The sequence below is a fragment of the Mustela nivalis genome (assembly GCF_964662115.1).
Source record: "Mustela nivalis genome assembly, chromosome: 1".
In the NCBI taxonomy this organism is placed as follows: domain Eukaryota; kingdom Metazoa; phylum Chordata; class Mammalia; order Carnivora; family Mustelidae; genus Mustela; species Mustela nivalis.
In genome coordinates this window covers 209,534,215-209,555,835 of record NC_139020.1, presented here as the reverse complement: position 1 = coordinate 209,555,835, position 21,621 = coordinate 209,534,215, and the positions used below count along the sequence as shown (strand labels likewise).

Below are 21,621 nucleotides of genomic sequence, written 5' to 3'. Positions count from 1 at the left end.
GCTGTCAGGACATCTAAGGCCATCCTATTTTATAGGACTGCCTTGCGTAATTGTGAGACTTCGGTATTAAGTAGGGAGATGCTATTTAGTGAATCACTAAGTGCCTTTGTAGTGTATTTATTAAGGGCTTCTACATGCCACATGACATCCTCTAGTCCCACAGATGGAACAAAAATGGATGCTAAGTGATCATACCATTTAAAAACAGATCATTTTCCATCTTTTTACCCAATCAGTAGCAAAACATTCAGTAGCCTGGAGTACTATTATTTGGGAACACATTTCTAATGATAGCTATCCTCGATGTCATATGTTATTTGCCCAAGTACCATTCGTGTGATTCTTTTGTTCCCAGCATAAAACTGCCTTTTGACTGAGCCTTCCAATCAGTGTGGGTATGAACCACGAATATGTATCCCAGATTTGATATACACCATCTTCAGTATAGCGATAAGGAGGGTTTTGTAACTTAGGCCCATATTTGATTGGGGAGTTATGGCTTGATACCAATCCCCTTTCCTTCCAAATAGCTCTATGGGCATGTAGTACCAGGAAAGCATATTTGGAGTCAGTATAAATGTTAATTCTTAGGCTTTGGCGATTGCAAAGTGCTAGTGAGAACTATGACACACCTAGCTTTTCTTATTCTTTCTATGAAAACTACTGTCATCAGAAAACCAACTGTCATTCGTATTTTTAACAGGGGCATCTTAAATCTGGCCATATAGAGTAAGCAAGATCAATAACCTCTGAACATTTTTGCTCTATAGAGAAAGAAGTACAGTGGTCAAGTTCAGGCATACAGGTAACTAGGTTTAAAATTTGACAAGTTTTAAGTATTATTTCTGGCATATCTGTTAGTGTAGCCCAGTACTTAATAAGTCGGCCTCCATCATCCATTGGTGGCCTTTGGCTTCTAAGACAAATCTGTACCTGATGTGAAGTCATTACAGTCAGGGACTGTCCCATAGTGAACTTTAAGGCTCTTTTTATGAGGAGGGCTGATCTATGCTTAGCTAAAGCATCTGTTTGCAATTGCAACTCAACAGAGGTGGCCTCTAGGATAAATATGACTAAGGGATGAAACCAAAAAGAAGACCTTTGAGTGGTCCAGGCTTAACAATATCCTGATTACAGAGGATCACTGGCAAGTGAGAAAACTTTTCAAGAGATAAGGGGAGTCCCCCATGCATCATTTGATCCTATCATAAAGAAAGTGGGGTCATCCATTATCTCCACAAGTCCATAGTTAATCCTATGGAGTGTGATAGGCTGGCTTTTAGGCAATTTCATTATACTAGCCACACATAAGGTGTTAGTTAAGTTATATAATTGTAGGGGAATCGATCCCATTTTCTAGTTGTTTAATCATGTGTGAGGGGGTTCTACTAATATCCCCACAAAATAAAAAGCAAGAAGATCATCTAAATGAGCTATTGTGTAACTTCTCTGAAGTTTACCTCAAATTGTTTAGCTTAGGTAAACAAACATTTAAAGACAATCAAATCTAGAATTTAATATCCATAAAGGCATGTTACTAAAACATAATTTTTCTCTCTAAAGTAACCCTCATTTCCAGTGATAGCCAAATCAGAACTAATTCACTTGTGAAACAAGTCCAGTTTTAACAAACTTGGCCCATTATTTACATAAGCTCAGCAAGAACAGTGAGTGTGATCAATAGATCTTTTAGAATCTGCTTTGCTGGAATTTTGTATAAGGAATCTCTAGGTTGAACTTTTAGTAGCTTCTCCAGGCCAGAAGCCAAGCCCTGTACTTGCCATCAGGCATGCCTGCAATACCTGTTGATTTGGGCGAGTTCCTCTTCTGAGTCTCCGCAACTACCAAAGAGTGACATTCTTTACTCACCTGGTGAGGCTGCTGGGAACTCTGTAAGCAAGGTATCAGGCCAACAGTCCCAAGAGGCTTTATGGCTCCAGGTTTCATAAAGTCAACCTTAGTTCCTTAAAGCTGTCTGGTCATATCTGAATCTATGCATGTCTTTCTCAAATATGACATCCCAGTCAAAGCCTTGGTAAAATAACCAGTTTCCAATGGTGTCCGGTTACAAGGAGAACAGATTCTTATTGAACTTATGCAAATGACTGATTGCCATGGACGAAAGAATACTTAACTGAGACCTTTTGGTTTCAGAGGGTTCAGATAGAGAGAAAAGGTGAATGCTTTGAGCACTTTTACAAATGAGCACTTTTACATCTCTATAAGTTACAGATAACTAGGAGGGAGTATCCCTAGTCTGTAAGAGCAAACATTAGAGAGAACCAGCAATGTTTAAAGTAAGACAAAACATTAAGAGACACAACACTATAATCTTTTAGTTCATTTAGTCCCATGTTACTAATTCTGGTGAATGCAGCTTTAGTCAGTTTTGGAAATTTTTACCCATTTCAGTTTTAGGATTTTCAAGTATATCAAATATCTGTATTTGTCCTGAAAGTCCTTTATAAGAATCTCCTTGAAGATAAAACTCATTAAGAATAAGAGAATTAAAACAATTATAAATGACAAAAACTCAGAGTGGGTATGGTTAGAGCTAAAGAGACACGGGAGTTTACAATTTAGCTGCAAAGAAATCAGGTTATTTCTGTGATACATAACATTTCCATAATTACAGTATCAAGTGATGATCTCTCAAAACGTTAAAACTTTATGAAGTGCATAGAATCTCTAGAATAGTTATAGTATTTTCCCAAATGTAATCCAAGGTTTATCATTGGTTCAGTAGTACTTCATGAGCAACTTCACATACCAAGGAAAAGCCTGAGTTAAAGAGATTTACAATTTAAATCTTGTCAACATTTGCTAAAATCTTAGAAAGTTTTGAAGCACATGCCTAAATATAATTAGGGTTGTTAAACACCTGATAAAACTCATCATAGAAACTGGTTTTTCTGGGCAGGCAAAGAGAAAACCATTTACATTTTCTTAACAGCAGATCAATTGATCTAAGAAAACATTGTCCTTTTAAACAGAGACAATTTCAGTCTTGTACCAATGTACCTTTAAAACCCATTCATTTCAATCTTAATCCATTCTTGACCATAGCTAAAATTCCTTTTCTGAAGATTTCCCTTCACAAACCTTCTACAACTCTCCTTTGCATTCAGGTTTTGTCCCAAGCCATTTCCTTCCAAACAACCATCTCATTTAGGACGAAATTACCTTCCTTTACCTTCAACAAAATGTATTCCCATTTCTTAAATCTTTCTTACATATCTCCTACTTTCCTACATACAGTTTCCCTTTATTTCCATCAGTCTTAGTTACACTAAGCAGAACTTTGTATTCTTAGAAACACCTTTAGTTATTAACCAATTGTGAACTGTTACAACAGAATTCTTCAGGTGGCAATTTATGAATCAGTTAAGTGGAAAACAAGTTTACCAGCAGATTTAAATACTCTTAGTTTCTTTGCAGTAAGAAGTCAAAAGCCCAACCCTACATCCAGTAATTAACGACTTAGCACTTTATCCTGTTTGGTTAAGATATAGATGTCCACAATTCAATTCCATTTGTCATCCAAGCAAAACTTTAAAACTTTCAGGTTACCAAAGACTTTGAAAGCTACTTCAGCAATTACCCATTAGAATTTTGAGACAGACAATTAACCATCAGTTTAGTCATTTCGTTGCTAACAAATTTTAATAAATAACACAAGCTTATTTGACCTTCAGTAAACTTTGATAGAATAAAAGCTTCACATTTACTGCTGTTAACTTAAAATACAGGTCTTAATTAAACCAACAAACTTAACTTAGTTCCAATACTGATTTATGTTCCACCTGGACCCACTCCACTTTGAATGTTTACCTGAGATCTGGAGTGGGGGTGTTAGGTCCAGGGGGTGCTCTTCTTGCTCCTTGACAGTAGAGAGAGAAGGAGCCGTGGTGCATGATCTAGAAGCTAGTCATGCAGGCTGCACGCACGTTGGTGCAGAAACAGAAGAAGGGGGAAACAGAGGAAACAAAGTGCTGCCAGGAGGCAGAGAAAAGATTCCCGGTTTTAGAGCTCATAAGCCCCAACAGAGGAGCAGACGCCATGCTTTCCCACCAGCAAGGGGGGAGGGGTTAGGCAGTCCAAGTCAGGCCAGAGAACACAGGGAAACTTCCCCGAAACAAAGAGAGTTTCGGCAGCTGCTTGGGAATATTCCTTATGGTCTCTGTCTCGAGTTAGGCCAACCCCAGTTGGCTCCAGTTATAGCCATTAACACGGGAAGTGAGGGAGGGAGAAGCCCTCACATCTATTAGGAGAAACAGAAATAAATCCAGAGTCCCCTTTGCTAGGGATGGCCCAGCAACCTGGGTTTACTAGAAGAAGGCTTATTTACATAATTACCATCCAATATGTCAGGAGAAAGTTTACTAGCTGACTCATTTGGGCAAACACATTCCACAAAAGCCCCTTAGTCTGGGGTCCTGGTGTAGAGCAATGAAGGCCTAGGTCTGAGCAATGCAGGCACCCTAGGTTCATTTGTCCTGCTTCCTGCAGAGGAGATCTAACTGATAGATCCCACTGAGGCCGTGCAGTGTTACAGGAGCTCAGTCCTTTCCTAAGTCTTGCAATCCAAATTATTTCCAGTGGGTTAAAAGGCACCCCAAGGTAGAGTCCTTGGGAACTGAAGAAGCCTACTGAGGCCATGTTTCCAGAAAAGTAATGAAGGTCCATTACCAAATCCCCTGACTCCTGGGTGGCGTCCCACACAGGGATGTCAGAGGTTTTAGGTGTCAAAAGCAACCGGAGGTGTCCCTCAAAATACGCTATTGATCAACATCATGCCTTAAAAGGCCCTGGAGGGGTGCCGGCGTCCCTCCACTTCCCCGTTGCATCCCAGGCTAAAGATGGGTGCCTGGTGAATGGACTAGGAAACTGTGCCATGCCAAGCCATTGTCTGTCCTGAAGACTGCATACTGTTTTGCCATATTAACCCATGGAAATACTAGAAAAGTTTGGCAAGGGGAAATTACCCAATTTCATAGCTATAAGTAGTTTGTAGAAGACACTGACAAGAAACAGTAAAGTCTGAAATCCATCATGGTCTATGCGACATTCCAACATATGTGGCCATTGCAGCCAACTTCCCTAGGAAACAGTCCCCGGTTGCGTTTTAATTCAATCGGGTACTGATTTCGGCCGGCTCCCAGTGGAGGTCCCGTGGCCAGAAGTGGCTAGACCAGGGATGTGGAGGGGATCACATTAGATCAATCAGAAGGAAACTTCACACGGGAGTCTTAAGATTGGCAGCCGTCCTGGTGACTTAGGTGGCTGTCCCGTGCCCAAGAGAGACAACTTTCTATAAGAACAGGAATAGAGTGAGGCCATCAAGTTTCTGGGCCTTATTGCCATTCCAGCCAGGGTACTAGCTTACAACCAAAAGGCAGACGTTCTCCTCCCCATAGAGTAGCCATGGGCTAGAGGATTACAGCCTGAGCAATTGACATGCAAGTGTTCCAATAAGACCATACTCCTTGAAAAGCCCTGGAATGAGAATACAGGAAAAGGAGAGAAAGTACTCACCAATTTTGCACCGAAGCTCAGAGTCCAAATGTAAAGACTTATAAAACTCCTGGCTGGCTCGCCAAAAATGATGAAGTCCCAGGACCTAAGTCAGGTTCAGTGGGGTGAGGAGGTTCGGAGCCGACGACTAAAGAAAGAATTCTTAAGACGTCATTGGTGCAAAATGGTGGTTTATTAAAGCACAGGAACAGGAAGAGCTGCTGCCCCAGGTTGTGAGGGTAGGCATGTTATATACCCCGTGGTTGGGGGGAGGCGGTGAAGGGATGGGAGGTTTCAACAGAGTTTTCACATGTTAGGGAGGGCCTACAAGGTGCCGGGGGAAGTCCTTGCCCTTATGGCTTGATCAATGTCGTCTTTAGGTCAGGCATTAACATCAAGATAATTGGGAGATTCTTGGTGGGGTATTATGATCCTGCTGTCATTTACATTCCCTTCTACCTCAGTCTCCTCCAGTTTATGGTGGGAGGGAGACATTAGGGTTTCAGGAACTGAAAGTTATTTGCCTCTGGAAATTTGTGCTATTGATAAGGTAACCTCCCTGTTTAGGTCTCTAGGACATCTGTAGAGCAAGGGAGATTCCTGTTCTGCAGGATTGCGATCCCTGCAAGTTAACTATTTATCTTTTTATGGCAGTCAGGGGTGCCTGAGGAATGCTACACATATGGAGGGGAGCGGGTGAAGAGGGGGTGCAAGGCGCCAGCTTTTACTTTGTCCTCAGCCAGCGTCCTGCTCCCTCATCACTATGACCAGTTTGTGGCTATCTGCCACCTCTTACACAACATAGTCATTGTATGATCTGTTTTTAGCCAACTTAGATCTGACTATACACAGTGAGTCCATACCACATGGTAGGCACTCAAATATTTGTTAAATGAATGAAACCATATTTGAACCATGTTTTTTAAATAAATGCAGACTAAGAGGTTTATAGACTCATAGAAGTGGGAAAGAAATCCATGTCATCCATTTCACTTTTTAAAAATTTTTTTAAATATTTTTATTTATTTATTTGACAGACAGAGATCACAAGTAGGCAGATAGAGAGAGAGAGGAGGAAGCAGCCTCCCCACCCAGCAGGAAGCCCAATGCGGGGTTCAATCCCCTGGGACCATGACCTGAGCCAAAGGCAGAGAATTTAACCCACTGAGCCACCCAGGTGCCCCCACTTCGTAAAATTTTTAAATGAGAGGATGGATTTCCTTAAGCAAGACTGAATTCCCTGTAATGGATCCACTAATACCAAAGACTGTTTGGGGGAAGATAGATGAATCATTCTGTAAGTACATTATAGAACTTAAAATATACTCCAGTTCTCTCAGAACAAATGTGCCAATAATCTTTTTCTTTATTTCATTAAAAAAAATCAGTTTTTTAAAATTCCAGCATAATTAACATACAGTGTTATATTAATCTCAGGTGTATAATAGAATGATTCAAAAATTCTATACATCACTAAATGCTCATTACAATGAATGTACTCTTAATCCCCTCCCCTATTTCACCCATATCCCTCCCATCTTCCCTCTGACAACCACCAGCTTGTTATCTATATTTCAGAGTCTGGGTTTTTGTCTCTTTTTTCCCTTATTAGCTCTGTTTCTTAAACTCCACATATGAGTGAAATTATATGGTATTTGTCTTTCTCTGATTTCACTTAGCATTATACCCTCTAGATCTTTCACTGTTGTTTTAATGACAATATTTCATTATTTTTTTATGGCTCAGTAATAGAATTACCATATGATTCAGTAATTTCACTGCTGTGTATTTACACAAAGAAATAAAAAAAAAACACTGATTCAAAAAGATATGTGTACCCCTATGTTTATTCCAGATTTATTTACAATACCCAAGATATGGAAGGAATGCAAGGGCCCATCAATAGATGAATGTACAAAGATGTCATCTATATATACAATGGAATATTACTCATCTATAAGAAAAAATAAAATTGTGCCATTCCCCTTTTGTAGCAGCTATCCACCTCCTCAATGGAAGCTCACTTCCCCATTAGTGCTTACTATGGATTGAAAGTTTCTGTTCCCTCAAAATTCAAACATTGAAACCCTAACCCCCAAAGTGATGATATTAGGAGGTGGAGTCTTGGAAGATAATTAGGATTAGATAGCCATAAAGATAAAGCCTTCATGAATAGAATTAATATTCTTATGAGAAGCACAAGAGAATTTGTTTCTTCTCTCTGCCATGTGTGGATACAATGAGAAGTCAGCCATGTGCAACCCAGAAAAGAGCTTTCACCACAACTTGATTGTCCTGGGACAATCTCAGACTTCTAGCTTCCAGAACTGTGAGGAATATTTTTTGTTGTAAAAGCCACCCAGGTTATGATATTTTGTTGTAACAGCCCAAACTAAGACATCACTCTTCAAGTAGATGAAAGAATTTGTATAATCCATCCATTTTATGATACAATTTCCCAAATTAACCATATCCTTTCTATGAACTCCAATTTGTCCACTTTCCTATTTATCAAAATTGTTTTAAATAAAGCCTCCATATTTTTTATTCACAAATTGCATCTACACCAGGCTTTGCCTAAGGTAATGTTGTGATGTTAGCAATTTGAGACTTATTATCCTTCTTGAAAATAGTAATTATTTGTCTTAGGAATAGGTTCATGTTTCAAATTCAAAAGTTTTGAAAGTTTTCTATTAAAAAGTTTTGAAGACCATATGATAATTGACTCTATCTGCTTGACTTGTTTCACTCAGCATAATCTCTTCCAGTCCCATCCATATTGCTACAAAGTTGGGTATTCATCCTTTCTGATGGAGGCATAATAGTCCATAGTGTATATGGACGACATCTTCCTTATCCATTGGTCTGTTGAAGGGCATCTTGGTTCTTTCCACAGTTTGGTGACCATGGCCATTGCTGCTATAAACATTGGGGTACAGATGGCCCTTCTTTTCATGACATCTGTATTTTCGGGGTAAATACCCAGGAGTGCAATGGCAGGGTCATAGGGAAGCTCTATTTTTAATTTCTTGAGGAATCTCCACACTGTTCTCCAAAGAGGCTGCACCAACTTGCATTCCCACCAACAGTGGAAGAGGGTTCCCCTTTCTCCACATCCCCTCCAACACATGTTGTTTCCCGTCTTGTTAATTTTGGCCATTCTAACTCGTGTAAGGTGATATCTCAGTGTGGTTTTAATTTGAATCTCCCTGATGCCTAGTGATGATGAACATTTTTTCATATGTCTCATAGCCATTTGTATGTCTTTATTGGAGAAGTGTCTGTTCATATCGTCTGCCCATTTTTTGATATGCTTGTCTGTTTTGTGTGTGTTGAGTTTGAGGAGTTCATTATAGATCCTGGATATCAACCTTTTGTCTGTCCTGTCATTTGCAAATATCTTCTCCCATTCTGTGGGTTACCTCTTTGTTTTGTTGACTGTTTCCTTTGCTGTGCCGAAGCTTTTGATTTTGATGAAGTCTCAAAAGTTCATCTTCGCTTTTGTTTCCTTTACCGTTGGAGACATATCTTGAAAGAAGTTGCTGTGGCTGATATCGAAGAGATTACTGCCTATGTTCTCCTCTAGGATTCTGAGGGATTCCTGACTCATGTTGAGGTCTTTTATCCATTTTGAGTTTATCTTTGTGTATGGTGTAAGAAAATGGTCAAGTTTCATTCTTCTACATATAGCTGCCCAGTTTTCCCAGCACCATTTATTGAAGAGACTGTCTTTTTTCCACTGTATATTTTTTACTGTTTTGTCAAAGATTTTTTGCCCACAGAGTTGAGGGTCCATATCTGCGCTCTCTACTCTGCTCCACTGGTCTATGTGTCTGTTTTTATGCCAGGACCATGCTGTCTTGGTGATCACAGCTTTGTAGTAAAACTTGAAATCAGGTAACGTGATGTACCCCGTTTTATTTTTGTTTTTCAACATTTCCTTAGTGAATCGGGGTCTCTTCTGATTCCATACAAATTTTTGGATTATTTGCTCCAGCTCTTTGAAGAATACCGGTGGAGTTTTGATCAGAATGGCATTAAAAGTATAGATTGCTCTAGGCAGTATGGACATGGGGACTTAGAGAGGAGAAGGGAGTTGGGGGGGAATTGGAAGGGGAGGTGAACTATGAGAGACCATGGACTCTGAAAAACAATCTGAGGGGTTTGAAGTGGCAAGGTGGGTGGGAGATTGGGGTACCAGGTGGTGGGTATTATAGAGGGCAGGGATTGCATGGAGCACTGGGTGTGGTGAAAAAATAATGAATACTGTTATGCTGAAAATAAATAAATAAATAAATTTTTTTAAAAAGTTTTGAAAAGATAGACCATGCAAATTACCTATCTCATCCTTATTTTTAAAATTTTTTAAAAGATTTTACTTATTTATTTGAGAGAGAGAGAGCATCAGTTGGGAGAGAGGTGTGGAGGGATAGAGAGAAGCAGTCTCCCTGGGATGGAACTTGACCTGAGCCAAGGCAGATGCTTAATAGCTTAACCAAAAAGCCATCCAAGCGCCCCCAATCTTATCCCTATTAAGAAAGGAAGGAGAGAGGGAGGGAAAAAATTGAGTTTGTTGTTGGAAAGGTTCAGTTTGATGTACCTGTGGAGTACCCCACAAATAATTTCCACTAGCGGCACGGGTTGATCTCATGGTCTGTTTTAATGGCCTTAGTGGGAGAAAATTGGGTTACAAAGGAGCAGGTCAGAAAGACATTATGCTTGGTTCAGCCTTACTCAAGATCCTTAATTTCTCAGTGTGGCTCCCACTTCCTAAAGACAGTTCTTCCCAAATCCTGATGTTCATGTATCACAAATAAACTCTCATGGACCCTGTACACATGGCTGTGGGTCACTATCCAAATGATGATGGAGTGGAGAGTAAACTGGGGCTGGGTTGCCAACTTCTCCCTTCAGAATTATGGGGTTATTCTCCAGATTCAGGGAGTGAGGCCTTCTGACAGCTCCTAGCCTTTAGCCCTCTCAAGAGAATTGCCCTCACCTAAAGGAAGCTGACTCACTTACCCAAGATCACACCACTCGAATCTCTTGCTGTGGGAGCATAAATGCCTGAAAGCCATCTGTAACCAACACTCTTTGCTCTGAGGATGCTGCTGGCTGCTCCCACCCATGGACTGAACATAATAGGATACCAGTGTGTGCCAATGTCATGCTCAAACAATAACATTCATGACTAGGGTCAATTAACTCTGCCAAGATGGTGACTCCTCTTCCTGCCATGAGGGACCTCAAGTACCAGGCAATTGCATAACTTGAAGTTCTATGGGAATTTTTTCCATGTCTTTGCAAGTGCTACCCTTGTAGGCATCAAGAGCTCTAAAGCTGCTGAGGCCAGAGTTGAGGAGACCTGAAGCAAATACTGCCCACTCAGTTCACTGGGCATGACATTAGAGAGGGCTGCTTCTACTAACAAGCCTTGATTTCCAGACCTACATATCCTACACATCAGTGATACAGCACCTTATGATTGCCATTGATTTAGATTGTACATGCATCCTGTGAATTGTGTAGTCAGTATGTGTTGTGTACTCAAATGTCTGCAGTAAATATGATCACACTCTTTGAAATGATACGTGTTCCCTTATTTTACATTAAACAAAAATTTTGTTACCCATCCATACTCCATGATTTCCCATACCATGTTTTACCTCTATCCTTACCTTCCCTGACAAAATTTATAGATGGTTTATAGTGGCATCTGTATATCATCCATTCATCAACCCACTCTACCTGGATTGTTTATGACCCTCTCCCTCATGTTAGAGATGAAAAATGGAGCCCTCCCTAGCCTCCATGTCACCAGCAAATGTCAAGGGATACTTTCATTCCTCATTTGGTTAGTCCTTTTGACAGAACAAAAACTATTAACCACTCTGCTTTTCTTCAGGAATAACTTCTTTACCCCCATGACACTGCAGACACCAAGCGATCTTTGAAATCTTCAAAAACTTCTGAAGAGATGAACATCATGGAACATTCACTCCTGGGTTTGGTTCTCATAGGAGTTAAACATTCCTTGGGAGAAACCTTTCATTAAAGTCCAAAGAGAAAAGACTTTACCCTTGAAGAAAGTATCTTCATCTTGGTCAGCTGCTGTCTACACAGAAATAGCATTATCTGACATTTCCCCATTCTTTCATCTTTCTATCCTAAGGGAATGCAGAGAGAAGAACACCAGTAGAGCAATTTACTTAATGAGGAGCTCTAAGAACTTAACCTTTGAGATGATAATAACAGATCCCTGCTGCCCCTTTCCTATAATTCTCTGTTGTCAGCCTAGGGAAAAACCCAAAAGGGCTTCTCCAAGATAGACTATAGAGAAGTGAAAGCTTCATTGATGACCCTCAGAGAGGGTAGGATCATTGCTTCCCAGTCAGAGCTGGAGGAGTACGAGGGAAAAGGTTAAGAAGGTGGGCACTGGGCTTTATCTGTAAAATAATGAAACAGTCCCATATTTAGTTAGTCAACAAAACTGAAGTCGCTATATTTAGAAGTTGCTTTACATGCTACTTAAGTCAGTATTTTCTAGCTCTTGCTAAGTTTCCTTTTCTCTCTTTCAGAGTCTAGATCCTCTCTCCGGTAAGTTATTTTCCAGTGAGTGTCCTCCTCTTCTCTATTCTTACACATGAATTGTAGACTCCTGTTCAACTGTCTGTCCCACTATTTAGTCATTAACTACTCACTGAAGATCTCTAAAACACAAGGTATTGACTATTTTGTTCCTCCTCTGACTGGATTTTTCTATTATATCCCCTGACTTACTGAAAGCACTTAATAGTTCTATATTATTTTGTTTTCCTTTTGTATCCACTATATATCTACAAATTATGTCATTATTTCTGGCATTTGACAGGCTAATTTCCTTTTCTCATCAATCTCTTTAAATGTTCATGAGAATGTTGAATGATTAAATTTGGAATGGACTGCCTTGTCCTTTTCATGAATTTAACACAAATATTTCAGTATTTATTTTAAGATTTTATTTATTTATTTGATAGAGAGAGATCACAAGTAGGCAGAGAGGCAAGCAGAGAGGCAGGCAGAGAGAGAGAGAGGAGGAAGCAGGCTCCCTGCTGAGCAGAGAGCCCGATGCGGGACTTGATCCCAGGACCCTGAGATCATGACCTGAGCCGAAGGCAGCGGCCTAACCCACTGAGCCACCCAGGCGCCCCAACATTTCAGTATTTTAATGTAGAGTATTCCATTGGCTGCAATTTTCAACAGCTATTCCTCACTGGGTTAAGAAATTGTTCTGGGATGCCTGGGTGGCTCAGTCATTTAAGCTGCTGCCTTCGGCTGCGGTCATGACCCCAGGGTCCTGAGATGGAGTCTCGCATCAGACTCCTTGCTTGGCAGGGAGCCTACTTCTCTCTCTGCCTCTGACTGCCACTCTGCCTGCTTGTGCATGCGCTCACTCGCTTTCTCTCTCTCTTTCTCTCTGACAAATAAATAAATAAATAAAATCTTCAAAAAAATAAAAGAAAGAAAAAAATTGTTCTTAGTTTCCTCCTTAATGAGAAGCTCTATCCTGGAAACTAACTACAGGAATGGCTACTACATTTTCCTTTTTTTTTTTTTTTAAGATTTTATTTATTTATTTGACACAGAGAGAGAGAGAGAGACAGCAAGAGAGGGAATACAAGCAGGGGGAGTGGGAAAGGGAGAAACAGGCTTCCCACTAAGCAGTGAGACCCATGCAGGGGCCAATCCCAGGACCCTGGGATCATGACCTGAGCCCCCCAATACCCCCACCATTTTAAAATAATTTTATTTATTATTTTAGAGAGAGAGAGTACATAAGAGGGGGTAGCATCAGAGGGAGAACAGAATCCCTACTGACCAGGGAGCCAATGCAAGACTCCATTCTGGGACTCCACTCCGGGATCATGATCTGAGCTGAAGGCAATCACCTAACCACCTGAGCCAACCAGGCACCCAGCTGCTGCATTTTCTCAAATCCATTTTCTATTGTGATTATGCTTATGATTCCTCTTCATTTCCCTTTATTTGTGGTGAGCTGTTTTTGCAAACATCCTAGCATCAAACATCTTTCCATTCCTAGAATAGGTATGACTTGTTCATGATATCCTACTCTTTTAAGTAGGTATGAATGCATTGTGTTTAAACTTACTATTCTATTTTGTGTTCACATTCAGGTATACGATGAGCTTGAAGATTCCCTTTTTTGCATTCTAGTTGACGCTTTTGGTCTCAGTCTTTATTATACATCTAACATTTGCATGTGTTGAACAACTACTATGTGCAGACACTATGTAAGACCCTGGGAAAACAATGGTGAGCAAAAACAGCCTCCATTTCTAGCCCACAAAAAATATATTATATATCTAGATATCGATAGATATACATTATATATGTAATATATATATATTATTATGTAATATATATTATATGTAATATATATATATTATGTAATATATATATATAATTACTAACAGGATAGGCACATTAAGGAATTGTACAGGAAGCTCTCCATGTGCTCCTCACACACTCTGTCCCTCATGAACCTCACTGTCTGCTCTGCATCTCACTGGCCTCTTAAATCCCTTCCATTACCAAGCTCACCCAACTTGCGGAAACTGCAAATTCTATTCTTTCTGCCCAAAATGTGTCCCCTCTCCTTGTTTCTCTTAGTTAATTACCCATTCTTCCTCTAGCAGCTCAAATATTCATATTTCAGAGAAGTCTTTTATACCCACCATCCTAAGATAAACTGGTCCTCAGTGGTTCTGTTTTCTTTTTAATTAATTAGCATTCTATAGACATTAATAATATAAAAACTTTTTCTATTATCGAGATGTAGGCATTTATTTTCACATCTTAAATTTTCCTTTCAATTTTTAGGATGGTTTGATTTATAGAAGCTTTAAATATTTTTTATCAAATCAATCTTTTTTGCAATTAACTGTTCTGATTTTTAATGTTATACACTCCCACTTGTGAGCATGAACATACAGTATACACTCTCACACATGCTTTGTATTTCATTTTAATGATTTGTAATTTTCCCCTCTTCTTATTTACGTAGTCCATAGGCTTTTTCTTCTTTCTTGGAAGAATCCACTTGGCAGATGGTATCAGAAAGAGGAAAGCATAGGGGCTTCATTAACTAGAAGCGCTACATGGTAGTCAAAACAGGTGACATACCTGTGTGTTTATGATGATCAGAATTCCATCTTTGATGTCTGCCACAGTTTAAGTAGAATATTGATAAACGATAGCCATACAAGACAACGTTTTTGTAATGGTAAGAACAGAAGCCCACATTTGTCAAATGTCCTCTGTATGTCACAAGAACCACACTAGAAACATTACATATGTCATCTCATTCAATTCACTCCCCAGGCTTGCAATGCAGGGAATATTTACTACTCCCATAATAGAACTGAGATATCTGCAGCGACAAGAGATTATCAACTTTGTTAGGGTCACACAGAGAGTAAGTTGGTAGACCAAATGTTTTATTCCAGAAAGTCTGACTCAAGATCCCTTTTTCTAATGACAGTTCCATAATACTGTATTTGGGGACAGTTATTTACCAAAAAGTGATTGCCATAAAAGTAATACATTAATGAAAATAGTTATTTATTGACATGGTACTGTGCACAAAAGCATTTTGAATCGTTATTATAAAAAGGCAATAACACTAAACACATTTTTAGGGGAGAAAAGACATTTTGAGAGTTAACTATGACATTAGTAGGACACACCAGGTTGCAGAGTGAATGTTGTTTGAGTTGAAAACCTATCTTAATCATTAGGATAGGGTTATCAGAATAAAGAAAGTTATCAAAGATCTTAAATGTCTTCAATTATTTTGGAAGATCATCTCAAGGAAGAAACCAGTTTATATCCACAGATTTGAATAGAAGAATTAGAACCAGTAAGTAGCAGATAAAAAGAGATTTCCGCCAAGTCAAAGATAGTCTGAATGATTATGTACATTTAGAACAGAAATGGGCTACCACTTCAATGAGTGGATCACTGGCATTGGAAGGACTAATGAAGGATAAAGGATGTGATGCAAAATGGGATCAAAGGTAAATACTAGGAAGTGCCAGCTGGCTGTTCATTGAAGGTTGCTTTTGTCTCCTTCTCCAGCAAACACACCAGCTACATGGGAGCAGGAAACAAGACAGAAGTATCAGTGTTCCTCCTTCTGGGCCTCTCAGAAGATCCAGAACTACAGCCTCTCCTCTTTGGCTTGTTCCTGTCCATGTACCTGGTCACTGTGCTGGGAAACCTGCTCATTATCCTGGCTATCCTCTTTGACCCCCATCTCCACACCCCTATGTACTTCTTCCTCTCCAACCTGTCCCTTGTTGACATCTGTTTCACCTCCACCACCATCCCCAAGATGCTGCTGAACATCCAGGCACACAGCAAAGATATTTCCTATATAGGATGCATCACTCAGGTGTATTTTTTTATGGTTTTTGCTGGAATGGATGATTTCCTCTTGACGGTGATGGCTTATGACAGGTATGTGGCCATCTGCCACCCCTTGCACTACTCTGTCATCATGAACCCACGACTCTGTGTCCTCCTGGTTCTGATTTGTTGGCTCACCATTTTCTTGGTTTCCCTGATTCATATTCTACTGGTAGGGCAGTTGACTTTCTGTCCAGACACGGAACTTCCACATTTCTTCTGTGAACTGGCTCAGGTTCTCAAGGTGGCCTGTTCTGACACCCTCATCAATAACATCTGCTTGTATGTTGCCACTGCCCTGTTGTGCATGTTTCCTCTCACTGGGATCCTCTTCTCTTACTCGCAGATTGTCTCCTCCTTAATGAGGATGACCTCCACTGAGGGAAAGTATAAAGCATTTTCTACTTGTGGGTCTCATCTCTCTGTGGTCTCTTTGTTCTATGGCACAAGCCTTGGGGTCTACCTCACATCTGCTGTGACCCATTCTTCCCAGAGAAGCTCGGTTGCCTCAGTGATGTACACTGTGGTCACCCCCATGCTGAACCCCTTCATCTACAGCCTGAGGAACAAGGATGTGAAGGGAGCCCTGCGAAAGCTCAGCAGAGCAGCTTCATGTCCATGATGGGCCACTTGCCTCAGAACCAAGTGGACATTGGGGGCTGCAAAGGGAAATGTGAACTTGAATCTGTCTCCTTCCCTTCTCATAAACATGTTTGATTTATCCATTCCCCAAAGCTCCCATCAATTCTCTTTTATTTGTTTTTGTATTAGTCTCTCCTCAGCAAATCCCTCCAAAGAACTTTCTCAATTGTCTTCTCTATATGCTGTCCATAAAATTCCATGTTTGTCTAGCTTTCTTGTAGTCATTCTTAAGATTTCCAACTTTAGGCTTAAACTACCCGTCCTATTGTGCTACTGTGGTTGCCCCCAAAACTATCCTCTAAAACAATGAGGTACTTCACCTTCATTTATTTGTGTGCTTGTTTTCCCCACAAGAAATGGAATGAAATCATGCATGATCATACCAAAGTGTTTACCATATCAGAACTGTGCCTCTTTGTTCCTTCACATGTTTGACTTTACGTCACCTTGAAAATGTGTCCTGAAGACATTTCCCCTCATTCACCTGACTTCTCAAAAGAAGAGAGTGAAACTGAGTTAGATTATAACCTGGCTGGCTGACACAGAATTTCTATTCTACTTTTTATATGAACAGCGATGTGATTTTCAACTTCAAAATAAGAATCTAGATTTCCATGATTATATTCATAGCAATATGCTGCCTAGGAAACCTGAGATGTAGCTTCATTCCTTGTGATCCTTCCCCCTTTCCTTCCTTCCTCTCTTTCCTTCTTTTACTTGACTTTTATTTCTCATATATGCAACTTTAAGATGCACCCTCTAAGATCCTAAAACATGTGATGACCAATACAATAGAATAAGAGTTATTCTTTCACATGGTTTAATTTCTTTTTCTGAGACTCTCTGGAGGTGTCATCAAGAATGGTATTTACACACATGTAGAATGCATTCAGAACTTAGCTCATCTGAGAAGAATGTTGATAGAATTGAGTGTTCAGTGAAGGATGGAGTGGTAGATGCTGTCCACATTTCTCCACATTACCTGGGATCTCCCTACATGTCCACCGCATGACTGCCAAATGCCAGCCTCAGCCAGCACCAACTTTGCCCAATAGTTGTGGCAAAAGATATGCCCCAACAAAGACAGCCCTTGATGGAGAGTTACGGGGTTTATCATGTCTTTCACTCATTGGCTAGGATATTTCTGAGGTTTGTATTTTGTAGCATTATGCCCCAACAAAGACAGCCCTTGATGGAGAGTTATGGGGTTTATCATGTCTTTCACTCATTGGCTAGGATATTTCTGAGGTTTGTATTTTGTAGCATTTTCCAGAATTTCCCCACAGGATGAAAACTCTCTCATTCCCTGTGGAAGCTGACTTAATATAAAATTAACTGATGTATTTTCTTCCATGTGTCACTTCTCCTCTCTCTCTTGCCCACGTTCCATATTCCTTGCTCCTTCCAATAAAGTGCTTGCACATAAATTCTTGGCTCAGCATCGGCTTCTCTGTGAACCCAGAATAAGAAACTAAAGCAAGTGTTAAAGCCTATAATGTATCAAAACATCAGGAAAGGAGAAACTTTTGGAGAAAAAACAAAGGGAACTAAGTATTGAGAATATAATTAGGACGTAAAATTACTCAAAAATTAAAGTTTGTTAGAGAGAAAAGACTAATCTGATGTGGCTTCAATTCACTTTTATTCCATTAAGTCTAATCCATTGTGAATTTATTTTCTGCTATGTACACATTGAGGAGGGAACCAAATGATTGCAATACAGAGTGGTGAGCATAATAATATTGGTGTGTCAGATCCTGTTGAAAACAAAGATAAAAGTTTTCTACCCATCCTGAGGAATTTTAAAAAATTCTTTAAATTTTTATTTAAAAAGTATTTTTATTGGGGCATTTAGGTAGCTCACTTAAGCATCTGCCTTCAGCTCAGGTCACGATCCTAGAGTCTGGGATTGAAATCTGTATCAGGCTCTCTGCTTCCTCTTAGAAGGACCCTGATGATTACATTGAGTTGATCCAGATAATTCAGGGTATATTTCCCATCTCAAAATCCCTAACTTAACAGTACTTACAAAGTGCCCTTTGTCATCTAAAGTAACACATTCCCAAATTCTGAAGATTAGTACCTGGACATTTTTTAGAGGCTATTAATCAGCTTACCACAGGAGATGTGTGATTTAGAATTTGCCAACAATTAGTTGATAAGGCCTTGAGCTGAGGATATGTAATCTGTCACAGAACTCCTTGCTGATTTTCAGTAGGCATTATCATCTCATGGTCCTGTCTCACATAAAGATAAGGTTGCACTAGACAGGTGAACTTAGACAACAAGTGATAGGAGATAATTCCCTGATTCATCTGAACATAACCAAGCAGAGGCTCAGCTGGACACACACTAGATACTGGGACTCAAACACCATGAGGATTTCCTTTCAGGCTATCAGTTTTGGTTTCTCAAACTGGCCACTTTCAAACAGAGACATAGAGGCCAGAAGCTCTCACAACTCACACCTCACAGCTGTACTATTTAAGAATTGGAAAAAACCAAGATGCCCTTCAACGGATGAATGGATAAGGAAGATGTGGTCCATATATACTATGGAGTATTATGCCTCCATCAGAAAGGATAAATACCCAACTTTTGTAGCAACATGGACAGGACTGGAAGAGATTATGCTGAGTGAAATAAGTCAAGCAGAGAGAGTCAATTATCATATGGTTTCACTTATTTGTGGAGCATAACAAATATCATGGAGGACAAGGGGTATTAGAGAGGAGAAGGGAGTTGGGGTAAATTGGAAGGGGAGGTGAATCACGAGAGACTATGGACTCTGAAAAACAATCTGAGGGGTTTGAAGTAGCAGGGGTTGGGAGGTTGGGGTACCAGGTGGTGGGTATTATAGAGGGCACGTATTGCATGGAGCACTGGGTGTGGTGAAAAAATAATGAATACTGTTTTTCTGAAAATAAATAAATTGAAAAAAATTTAAAAAAAAAGAATTGGAATTACTTTGGCTACTCATGTCCCAAAAAGAAGAAAGGAAAGGAAGAAGGAATGAAGAGATGAAAGAAAGAAAGAAAGAAAGAAAGAAAGAAAGAAAGAAAGAAAGAAAGAAAGAAAAAAGAAAGAAAGAAAGAAAGAAGAAAGAAAGAAAGAAAGAAAGAAAGAAAGAAAGAAAGAAAGAAAGAAAGAAAGAAAGGAAGAAAGAAAGAAAGAAAGAAAGAAAAAAAGAATAACAGGGGGAAAATCTGAGGAAATTGTTCTGATCTGCACAAATATGTTCTCTTTCCAGCTTGGGCCAATCAACTGTGGTCAGCAAACAATGTTATTAGCATTGAACAACATTTATTGTTTACTGAGTTTTTACTGTGTCAGTCATATTTTTGCTTCAACCACTGCAAGGATAAATAGGTACAGGTGTATAGGAAGAGTGGGTTGTCCTATGTCAGTCATATTTTATGTCAGTCATATTTTAGCTATATGTCAGTCATATTTTAGCTTCGCTGCAAGGATAAATAGGTCCAGGTGTATGGGAAGAATGGATTGTCCTATTAAAAAGCCTGTTCATAATAAATATCATTGAGTACACATTAAATTTGTGAAGAAGGTGAATGCACATCTAGGGGTGGAGTGCTCTGGACAGATAGTAATGTTAATGGCAAAGACACTGAGGTGGGGCTTTCACTGGAGAGGATGTGGCTGGAGTGGAGAATGGGATCATAATGCAGGGGTAGCAGGAATACAGGTTTCCACAGGGATCATGTGAGTCTTTCCCTAACTTTGAAAAAATTTTGCTTTCATTTGTTCTGAGTGATGTGAGGAGATATTGCAGGGTTTTCGGGAGATGCATGACACCATAAGACTTAGGACTTCAAAGATCATCCTAGCTGCTGGGTTGAAAATGACTTTCAAGGTGTGAGGATGCCTGCTTGGGGCTGACAGCACCAAGCAGATGAGATACATATAGCTACAGCCAAGGTGGTGCTAGTAGTGTAAGGGTTGAGAAGTAGTCCTTAGGGCTATGCTCAGGAGGTAGAACCAAGAGGATATGTTGTCTGTAAGGACATGAGTATGAGATAAAGAGAGGAGTCAAGATTGGCTCCAGGGTTTGGAGCCTGAACCATGAAAGAATGGAATTGTATCCATTAAGATAGGGAAGGCTATGGTGGAATAAATATGAAAGGAAATTGGACATCAGAAGTTCAGGTTTTGAAAACTGAGAATGTTGAAATTAAGATATTGCAAATGGATAAATTTTATAGGATTCCACTTATATGAGGTACTAAGAGTAGTCAAAGTCACAAAGAGAGAAACTAGAATGGTGGTTGCCAAGGACTGGAAGAAGGGAGAAAATAGAAGGTTAGTGTTTAATGGATACAATGCTTCAATTTGGGAAGATGAAAAAATTCTGGAGATGGATGGTGGTAATGGTGGCCCAACAATGTGAATGCACTCAGTACAAGTGTGTAGGAATGTGCACTTCAAAACGTCTAAAATGGCACATCTTATTTCATATGAACCTAATCTAACCACAATAAAAAAATCAAGCAGCACAAAAGGAAAAAAAGAAAAAAATGAGATCTATTTTATAATGATACCTTCAATGTCATTATTAAAATAATACGGAATGATTGGGAGTTTTGATAAAATTTTTAATATTATTCCTATACTGTTTAGACCAGGGTTTCTCAGCCTCAACAAAAAATGACATTTGTGGTCTGTATTGTTTGTCATAGGAGGCTGTTCTCTAATTGTATGATGTTTAACAGCATCCCTAGATGCTAGCACTGTGTTGTGATAACCATGCTTTGTTTCAGAGGGGTCAAAATCAGGCCAGCTGAGAACACTGGAGTCAAACAATTCCATAAGTGTAGAGGTTGATGGAGTTAGCTTTCAAAGAGATGGGATAACAGAGAAGCAACATTTGGGGGAAGACAAAACATCTTAGAAAGAGGTTGAAGGGCCTGAAGAATACCCCATTAGCATCATTATTTTGGAAGACAAATGATTGGTCTGGTGATGTTCAGTCTGTGCAGATAG

The 21,621-nt window shown here is 39.7% G+C and overlaps 1 protein-coding gene across 1 annotated transcript; it reads left to right on the top strand.

Annotated features, from left to right (window-relative positions):
• Positions 1-15,667: 15,667 nt before the first annotated feature.
• On the top strand, positions 15,668-16,603 carry LOC309865740 (olfactory receptor 7D4-like; the record flags this gene model as incomplete). The annotated part of the gene is made up of 1 exon (XM_082732480.1): positions 15,668-16,603. The coding sequence occupies one exon, from the start codon at positions 15,668-15,670 to the stop codon at positions 16,601-16,603; it is 936 nt and encodes a 311-aa protein (XP_082588606.1).
• Positions 16,604-21,621: the final 5,018 nt, after the last annotated feature.